The sequence below is a fragment of the Nicotiana attenuata genome, unplaced genomic scaffold, assembly GCF_001879085.1.
Source record: "Nicotiana attenuata strain UT unplaced genomic scaffold, NIATTr2, whole genome shotgun sequence".
Taxonomy (NCBI): domain Eukaryota; kingdom Viridiplantae; phylum Streptophyta; class Magnoliopsida; order Solanales; family Solanaceae; genus Nicotiana; species Nicotiana attenuata.
Window position 1 is genome coordinate 1 of NW_017670962.1, and position 10717 is coordinate 10717.

A 10717-nucleotide genomic window follows, 5' to 3' on the forward strand; every position below is an offset into this window, starting at 1 on the left:
TTCCCTTTTTGCCCTTTTAACACAGTCTTGGTAACCCCTCGTCCATACAATCTCGACCTGGATGTTCCGGTCCCATGACTGATGCAAAAGCATCGATTGAATGATTGTCACCTTCACTTTCCTGAGTAGATTGCATTCTCTCCATTTCAGCCTACAAACCAAATGCGAGAAAAAAGAGTTTTAAGTAACTAAAGTTGAATCAATAATTAAGAACAAATAAATAAGCATGACAAACTTTAAACTAGAAATTTCGTACAATTTTACTAGTCGTATTGTCATATGAGCTTTTGTATGCGCGGCCAAGTTTTCTTTTTCTTGTTGCCACAAACATGTCCTTACTTGATACAGTATCTGAAGTATCAGAGATTTCCTTCTTTTTTTCCTAGTTACATGAAAACAAGTAATCTTTCCATATAAAGTTAGCAAGTCCATAATTTTAAAAAAATAAGAAAGATAAAACATCAAACCTCGCGAATTAGAGCAAAAGGTGTTCTGCCAGCTGTGTGTGGACACTTCAACTTATTTCGATTCACTATATTGGTTTCGGACATTTTCTGCAAATAAACGAGTCAACCAAATAGCAACCAACAGTAATTAGTCTTGCACATTAGATACTGAAACATGTGAAAAGATATGACAACTGTGATACTATATTACTATGTGACAAATACTAATATTTGCAGAATAACAGATACTAAAAGAGAATGCATACTGCAGCATCATCTTAAAAAGCAGCTAGCTTACACATTATATAGAATATCACAATGCAGAAAAGATCTGGATTACTTCAAGGTCTGTTTCTACATTTTCAAAAGATGGTGGAAACTTTGAGCATGTGAAGGGCCTGTCGATACCATGCATGCGTGAAAATATGTTCATATGTGAAGGGTGGACAGATTATAGATACGAAATTTACTGGAAACCCTCACTCAATAATACCAGCATAGCTGTAGAGATACAAGGTTCCTTGCCTTTTGGATGTCCACTAGCCAAATGTTCAAGGTTACACTTTGTGCAGACTTGTGAGGAAAGAGTACACAAGTAGATGGATAGCAGAAAAGACTGGACCTTAACTGATTTGTCAGATACCTGATCTCACGAGATCAGGATTTACCATATGTTTCAAGCAGTGTTTTGGATAGGGCCTCAAAACAGCCTCTGTTATGAAAAAAACAGAAGAGATGTCCTAATATGTGCAAGTCATATCCCTAGCTGCTAACTATGTAACAAGCAGACCTTTCTTGGCTCTATCAGGATCTAGATTAATAGGTTTGGAAATTCTGGATCCACCCTCTTCAATAGCCTGGTCTATAAGGACTATAGCATGTTAACATCCAAGTCTTTTGACTCAGATACATTATCCAAATAACTTATGCTACCTTGGGACTTGTCAGTGTTTTTATGTTACCCGGAAATTTGTAATCAGAAGAAATATTGAATACAAATGAATAGAACTGCAATACATAACGTTGCTCTAGAGCAGCTCAACAGATGTGTATGATGAATACTACGTCTTAATCATCTGAAAAGATCTGGATTTGATGTCTTACATCCAACAAGATTCATGATCACAAGCAAGTTTACCTTGTGAGGATCGGAGTTCCAATAGTTAAGAAGATCCTTAAAGTGAGATTCCGGAACATCTATTGGCCTATTCTCCATTCGAAGCTCATCATTGTCATAGGCTGTGAAGTGAGTTGCCTTTAATTGACTTTTATACTTTCTCCAAGCACTACAAACTGATTCAAAAACCCATTTTTTTGCCTCGTCGGGAATGTCATATTTTTCCTACAAATTTAGTGCAATTGGGTTAGTGTAAGAAATAAGAAATAGCATCCATGTTTATTGGACATTGGTAACTTCATACCTTGATATATGTCCACATATCATCTTTTGTGTCTAGTTTCCTCCAATTAACTACATTAAGAGGACAAAAAGTCACACTCCTTGCCAATGTGCCGAGGAAGCTACCCAGCTCTTTTACAACCTCTTTAGTAGGACCAATGGGTTGATTAAACTCATTTAGAGTGATTATTTTACGCTCCTTTCTAACATGAACTCTTGGCATTTGAGTACGACCTCTTTTTCTTTTTGGCGAGGAGGGGCCTGCAATAGTACAAAACAAAGATAATCATTAATCACTATTTTTAGTTAAGTTTATGATTAAAAATTTTTATATATTTGCCTTGTTCCTCAATTTGTTCAACTGCTTCATGAGTGGTAGAATCATCAGATCGCTCATGTACTCCCTGTGATGCAGGAGTGATGGAATCCATATTCGCTTGTTGCACTTGTTCGTGTACTTCTTGTGTTGCTGAAGAGGTGCAATTCTGTGGCACTTGTTGTACTTGTTCTTGCAATTGAGATCCACCTTCGGATTGTCGTTCTTCATTTGCATTTGACCGTAGAGCTTTCAAGGTTGTTTTTGTTGTCAACAACGAAACCTTTTGGTTTCGCAAAGATGAAGGTAATCCACCTTCTGATTGTCGTTCTTCATTTGCATTTGACCTTGTAGCTTGGAAGGTTCTTTTTGTTGTCAATGACGAAACCCTTTGATTTCGCAAAGATGCAAGTGATCCAGCTGGAATGCGGTTGGATATTTTCTTATTTCTGCTTGAGCACCCTTCTTGATTCATGACTATTCAAATATTTTTCAGATTCTGAAAAGCAAACACAATATAGTTTAGCCTTTAAACAACAAAGAAACATCAAGTCATTCAAGAAAAGAAACATCAAGTCAATGACTATATTTGGGCTAATTCTTAACGTACTGTTGCTGCTGGCTATACAAGCAGTTAAGAAGTACAGTTAAGAAATACAAGCACTCAGAAATAACAGCATCATCACATTCAATATTACTATGGTCTTATTGCAACTGAAAGCCATTATTATCAGGTGAGTAGTATGTGAATTGATTTGAAGTTGCCGATGAACTTCCAACATATTCAACATGACTTTGAACTGAAGGTGCCATCTCATCAATATTCTGGCTATAAGTTTCATTAAAAATAGTCTTTACTTTGATCAACAGATATGATCACATACAATCTGATTATTGCTAGTGCAACTGAAATCTCAAAACAATTCAAAATAGTCTTTACTTTGATCAACAGATATGATCACATATGATTGTTACTTAAATGACTCAATAAAACTGTATGTAGTATTAACAAGTTTGTTGGAAAAATATATCTCAGATGTGTCACACCCTACATACATAATATCTACACAATTATAATTCATTTGCTCAGCTTATAGTCTTGAATTTTCAACGTAGGTGGGGGTGTGAATAATTACAATGATGCTTACAGCTCAACCAAGATCCACTGCCCTCAGCTCAGAAATCCAACATGTCCTTACCGCCCGGGCACCGGAGATCATCACCAGCGGCCGGAGGAAATTCATGTCAAAAAGAAGTATATTACAAGATAAAGCTTTGATCCAAAGTGGGAATAACAAAAAGACTGTGGAGAAATCTGCTGAGGAGAGTAAATTGGTTTCTTCTGGCAAAAGTGGGAATCTTGATGTGAAAGCAGTGATTACTTTGAGGAAGAAAATGAAGGAGAAAATGAGAGACAAGATTGAAGATCAGTGGGAGTCTTTAATGAATGGGATTGGACTGAAGCACACTTTTAACTAAGACAAATTTCAGTAACTCAAGCAATTTTCAGCAGCAAATCAGTTTTTCAACTGAAGCACACTTTTAACGAACACAAATTTCAGTCCACAGAGCAATAACACCCTCAAGTCGATTCAAACTCAACCAAACTCATTTATATTAGCTATAATATTGCTATAATTTCATGGAGGATAGAAATTACCAACTAAACCAAAGAGGACGTGGGAGAAGGGACGGGCCTCAACAACTGAACAAAAGTATCCGAAATCTCTCTCAAATCCTGCAAAATTGAAGCATGTCAGAATAATTTCTAAATGATATAAATAAAAATAATCATAAAATATTTATATACAAAAAAACCATTATCACTCACTCAAAAAAGAATTAACTTAAAAGAATTTTATAATTTTGTTATTTAATCATCTGCTTCCATCCAGTCCCAATCAGTATCATCAAACCCATCCTCCTCCTCCGATGTTTCCCCAATTGTATCATGTGAATTTTGTGCATGAGATGGAATATCAATGATATCAACGGGTACATCTTCTCTTGACCATCTAATGTCATCATCAAGCAATATAGATGAGGAACCAATGTCATTATTAGGTTCCCGCCAAAATGTATCTCCAATATTAGGAGAATTCTCTTCCTCCAGATCATATAAATCAACAGGTACTTTACTCCTTGCATAATAAACATCTTTCTCAATTGGATCCTCCACATAAAAAACTTGATAAACTTGTGATGCCAACACAAAAGGGTCATCTGTACTACATAATCTATTGAAGTACACCCTAGTAAACCCATAATCATCTATTTCATTACGAAACCAATCACATCTAAACAGTACAACACTAAAAGAACCCCAATAATCAATCTCAATGATATCCTTAATCGCTCCATAATAGATAACCTCGCAATCGATGGGATTTTGGTCCCTAGCACTAGCAAAACTATCTGTTGTTGCCGATAAAGTCACTCCACTATTTTGAGTCTTGCCTCGGGAATCCCATTCTTTAGTATGAAATCGTTATTCATTAATAAAATATCCTGTATATCTTTTGGCTACTATATTAGGTCCTTTGGCTAGCCATCTTAAATAATCTGGCAATACAATATTTTTAACTTTTTCTTTAAACCAATTGTTGAATTCTCGACTATGATCCCTTGCTCTTACCCATGCATTTGATCTACTATGATTAACAATTAAATTCTTATGTTCCCTGCAATCAAGAACATTTCAAGTTTAATCATATATTAAAGAAAAAATTATATAAGAATATAAATATTAATATAATTTATCTTACTCGATAAACTTTTCCATTTGTTCATCTCCAGTATTGAACAGAGCATACCGATGTGCTTCAAAGCATAACTGTGAATCCATGAGAAAAGTATTTTTTTTCTTACTTCCAATTGGATGGCCTATATTAGGGAATATAGGTGACAAATTTTGAGAGCACTCATCATCCACAGTTTGGTACCTACTGAATTTTGTCTTCACGCCATCATGTAAATATCTCGAACAAAAAGTCAAGCACTCATCGGCCAAAAACCCCTCTGCTATTGACGCTTCTGGACTAGATCGATTACGTACAAAGGCCTTGTACTTACATAGGTTCCTCTCAATGGGATACATCCAACGAAGATGAGCCGGACCCCCAAGCTTAATTTCATTCACCAAATGAATAGGCAAATGTGGCATTATGTCAAAAAATGTTGGATGGAAAATCTTTTCAAGCTCACATGTTATTTCAACAATTTCAGACTGCATTGTTTCAAGATCTTTTCGCCTTATGACCTTGCTACATATAGCTCTAAAGAAATTTCCTAACCTAATCAAGGCCAATGAAACATTCTTGGGCAACACTTTTCTAACAGCAACCTGGAGCAAGTAATGCATTATAAAATGGGCGTCATTACTCTAGTACCCTATTTCTAATAATGTCCCAAGCAAACTATCACATATGTTTTTCTCGATGTGCATCACATCAAGATTGTGCCTCAATTTGTTATGCACCCAATATGGCAATTCAAAAAAAAATGGATCTCTTTCTCCACGGACCCCTATCACTCCGAGGCCTTTTTTTAGCTCTCTTTCCAAAGATATTGTTGAATTCAAGTAGCTCTTCAAACACTTCTTCACCCGACAATGGAGCAGGTGCAGGTCTATGCACCTCCTTACCATCAAAAGACTTTTTATCCCGTCGGAATGGATGATCACGAGGCAAAAATCTTCGATGGCCCAAGTAACACATCTTATGACTATTTTTGAGATATTGAGAACATGTGTCATAATTGCAAGTGGGGCATGCCAATCTCCCCTTAGTGCTCCATCCTGAAAGCATTGCTAATGCTGGAAAGTCACTAACTGTCCACATTAAGGCAGCACGCATTCAGAAAGTTTGGTTGGTTTCAACATCAAATGTGTCTATCCCAGTTTCCCATAGTTCCTTTAATTCTTCAATTAATGGTCGTAGGTACACATCTATATCATTTCCTGGAGATGATGGACCTGGAATGATCATAGACAACATTATATACTCCGGCTTCATGCAAATCCACGGTGATAGATTATAGTTCACTAACATAACATGCCACGTGCTATGAGAAATGCTCATCGTCCGAAACGGGTTCAGACCATCACTTGAAAGACCCAATCTAACATTCCTAGCATCTCTAGAGAAGTCTGGGTGCAAAGAATCAAAAGCCTTCCAAGCTTCCCCATCAGCAGGATGTCTTATGTTCCCATCATTGGGTCGTTCATTAGCATGCCATCTCATTGCAGCAGCCGTTTCAGGACACATGAATATTCTCTGAAGCCTAGGCTTTAAAGGAAAGTACCTTAAAATCTTTGCAGGGATTTTAGAGCTTGCTTTAGTCAAAGGACCAGCACTCTTCCATCTTGAAGACCCACAAATAGAGCAATTATCGGCATTCGCATTTTCTTTCCAAAATAACATGCAATCATTAGGGCATGCATGTATTTTTTCGTAATGAAGACCCAAATCTGTTATCATGTTTCTAGCCTTGTTGAAAGATTCTGGTACCTGAGCAAAGGGAAATGCCTCTTTTATCAACTCTAACAAATCGGAGAAAGCCACATTGCTCAACCCATGCAAGGATTTAAGCAAGTACAATCGAATAGTGAAACTCAGTTTACTAAAATTTTCACACCCCGGATATAACTCTTGTTTTCCTTCCTCCAACAATTTGAAAAACTTCTTTGCATCTTCAGATAGTCTTTCCCCAACTCCTTCTTCATCCCCTACCTAACCCTCTATATTTCTAAATGTATCATGAAGTAGTCCATCAATATCGTCACGCATGGTAGAACCTTCATCATTATTGCTTGCATGAGGTGTACTTCTCGAGGAAAATCCTTCACCGTGGAAAACCCATTTGGTATAACTATCAACAAATCCATGAACAACCAAATGATCCTCCACCACATTTCTATAATACCAATAGTGATTCATGCACTTTTTGCAAGGGCATAATATTTCATTTCCTTGGGCGGCTCGCTCAAATGCCTTATCAAGAAAATCATTCACTCCACGGATATACTCATCCGTCCATCTTAGGAGATTCATCCAACTTTTATCATCATTATCCATAGATATCCTATACGATAAAACAGAGGAATTAGTAGTAATAAAGAACTAGCTAACAACAACAATGACAAACCTCGTAAATTCTACAAGTGGGGTTCTAGGGAGAGTAGTGCGTTCGTAGACCTTATAACCCCTACCTGAGTTCTGGGGAGGGTAGTGTGTTCGTAGACCTTATAGATATCTTCATATTGCATAAGACTCCTCTGGTTCAACCATCTTATTTTACTTATGTGTGCTACATTATCAAAAAAATACTTAGCCTGGACTTGAATAATACTAAGCCTAGAGTTAGAATAGTATCGTCTTGGTTTCGTTTGGGGGGAGGTAAGATCTGTAACCACATTGTATTTTTGTTTTGCATTGAACTATCCAAAAGTATATATAAAAAACATGTTTGATAATGTAGCTTTCTGTGCGGAGTGTGACTGATATTCAGTTGAACACTAAAAAAGTAACAAGCTGCATATGAAAGAACCCAAGCATCCAATTATTGCCAACCACAAAATTCCTTGGAGGATGATCGTCACTTCATGTGCTTGATGGGGATGTAAATCTATGATATCTAATTCATCTGTTCCAACAGCAAAAAACCATTAGAAAATGTCATCTTTCAACTTGTAGCTCTCGAATATGCCTAAGTTCACTTTATTTTGTTCTTCTATCATTTAATTGTTATAATTTTTCTTATTCATAGTAAGTTGTTATTTTTTAAATTATTTTATGAAAATAATAACTCCTACCTTCGAATTTGATTGTGCGGGTTTTTGCTTCCATTAGAAATATACCAGGTAACGTTTAGACTCTAAGCTCATTTCAACTTTGTTTCCTCTACTTCAACCACCTTTCTTTCCTGATGAAAACCTAGGTAACATCTTATGTGACCTTGTGTATTCTTTAATTGATGCATCCAGTAATATTCTTTAAGATGCCATTTTGGTACTTCTAGCCATTGGAGTATCTGTTGGGGCATAGCTTCTTAAGGTGTTGCCATTGGCTAGCTCACCAAGTGGGCATCTATTTTCTGCTTGTAGCATACTGGGATATACTCTTAAGTGTGGTTTGAATAAGAAAAAACCTTGATTTTGTGGAAAAAGAGAATCTTGATTTAAATGGTAATCTCTCTGCTATTAGTTTTGAGATCTTTGAGAATTTTTACTTTGAAAATGTATTTTCTATGTTAAGCTGGAGGTGTTGTACTAGGTTCTTCTAGTGTGGATATCTTTATTTTTGCCTAATTAGATTATGGGTTGTTTTGATTTCTTATTTTGGATATCCCATTAGAGCTGCTTTTGGCTTTCCACAGTTCAGCTTTGATTAAAAGACATTCTGGATTTGGATTAAAGTCAAGAATTTGGTAGAAAAGACTTAAACTTTACTATAGAATTTTATCTCTTTAGCAAGTTAAAGTCACACATTTGGTAGGAAAGTCTTAACCTTTAGTGGAGAACTTTCCTTTTTGGTTAATTGATTCTTTTTGTAACTTTTCAGGATTCTTTGTTATGGTATGTTAATCTCGTGAATGCGATGATTGCTCATGCTAGGATTTATTCTGAGATTTTGAAGGAGTTTAAAAATACATGAGAAATATAAATCTTTTAGGACAGTGTTACACCTTATCAATTGCCACTGTAGAGTAGAGTTCAAATCTGGGCAGGTTGTAAACAGTAGAAAATGAGAAAGAAAAACAAGGAGACACTTTTTTGGAAGCCATTCTCTTTGTAGTATTATTCCAATCAAATTCTTTCTATTTCCAACAGTATTAGCTCCTCCATTTGCTTTAGCTCTTGCATTATTTGAAGATAGTACCGTCTGAGCACCTCACAAATTAAAGGAGGCAAATCCAAGATTTAAGTTTGAAGGTTCGTAGAACAGGCAATTTGGGAATAAGAGTTTCAGGAGAGAGACTAAGTAGTTACTTGAGAATATCGGGACTTAATGAACAAAATAGACAAGATAATAAATAAATATCAGACTCATTTACTATCCAATGTAATAGGTTCCTTTCTGTATTCTCATAGTTTGCTGACTTGCTCCTTGTTTGGAATAAATTTTCTTCTTTTCAGTTTAACTTGTCAAGATCCATGGAACTTTTAAGCACCATGGATCAGTTCCAATCTGGGAAACGGGAGTGTAATGTTTCTTTTTAGACTTGACATATTATCCGAAATATATCAGCTCTTGCACTGAACATGATGCTTGCTTTCTCAACTCTGAAATTTTAGGCTAAACTTTAAATTTTTAATTTTCCTCTATCATCGAACTCATGTGATTTTTTACATCTACTTATTGATGGTTACCTTTTATTCTCAGGTGATTAGTTCTCCAATTTTCCATATGCAGAGTGCCAGAAGTAGTGATACAACTTGCAGCAGTGGAATGTTGGAGCTTCATGGAGATATCTAATGCGCCTGAAGTTGAGCTAAAATGAAGACCACACAGGTTATTTTATCTATATTCCAGCAGATTTCCCTTGCTGTGTTCAGATCTTTCATTTCTTGCTCGTTTACTTGGTTATATGTTGCATTGTTTTGGCAATGCGACCTATCATTTTCTGAAAGTGTTAAAAAATTTCGATAAAACACTTTCTAATTTGCTAATTTTATGATTAATCTTAATATGTATGTTTTGTCAAAAAATTTCATCAAATAAATATAGTATATGTTTTGTCAAAAAATATTTTTCACTTACTAACCAAACGCTACAAGGAAAATATTTTTCCCAGAAAATATTTTCTATGAAAACATGAACAAAAAATGACTTATATCATACCAAATGATTTCAATGCTCCCAAAGCTCACATTATAGAAACATCTACTATCAATTTATTTAATCACTAAAATATCAAACTAATATTTGACAAAGGTCTGAAATGTAAATCACAATTTAACAAAAAGAATACTGCAAAAAAATGAATTTTAAGCTTGATATTCAATAGCACAATACTCTCAATCGACACAATCGTCTTCACGTTAATAAGATATACTAAAATCTGAATTTCCCACACTATCGCAAAAATCAATAGAATCGCAATAGCAAAATCAATAGAATCAATAAAATCAATTAATCCACCAGTAAGGAACTTACGATGATATCTATTCCACAGCTACCCAGCGGCAAATTCTTCTTCAGTGAGGAATGAAATAGGCGAATTAGGGCTTAACTGTTGAGAAATCGCAAAATCAATAAAAGAAGAGCATGCGAAATAAATCAGAAATTTATGAGAATCGAGCAAAAACCTTGAATTAGGATCTGTGGAACTTGTTAGCCGAGCTTAATCGAGAAAAAAACCTAAACTGTTGAAAATTGTTTGCTGAGATTTGGTACGAATTAGGGCTCAACTGCTGAAAATTGTTTGCTGAGAATTGGTGCGTTTAACGGAGGTTGGCAGAGTGACTTTCACCGGCGTGGGACTGTCACCGGCGGTGGCGAGGTTTGGCAGAGAGTTGGGTTTGTACTGGTGGGCGTGACCTTTGAGAGAGAGAGG

General features: G+C 35.8%; 2 protein-coding genes across 2 annotated transcripts; one reads left to right on the forward strand and one right to left on the reverse strand.

Moving 5' to 3' along the window:
• Window positions 1-6: 6 nt before the first annotated feature.
• On the reverse strand, window positions 7-3900 carry LOC109244844. The gene is made up of 7 exons (XM_019411999.1): window positions 3822-3900; window positions 2186-2660; window positions 1868-2106; window positions 1585-1788; window positions 468-554; window positions 257-382; window positions 7-151 (listed from the first exon to the last, which is right to left on the reverse strand). Exons 2-7 carry the CDS (start codon window positions 2634-2636, stop codon window positions 17-19), a joined length of 1242 nt encoding a protein of 413 aa, XP_019267544.1. The 5' UTR covers window positions 2637-2660; window positions 3822-3900; the 3' UTR covers window positions 7-16.
• LOC109244839 lies at window positions 3299-3640 on the forward strand. The gene has a single exon (XM_019411995.1). It carries the CDS (start codon window positions 3299-3301, stop codon window positions 3638-3640), a length of 342 nt encoding a protein of 113 aa, XP_019267540.1.
• Window positions 3901-10717: the final 6817 nt, after the last annotated feature.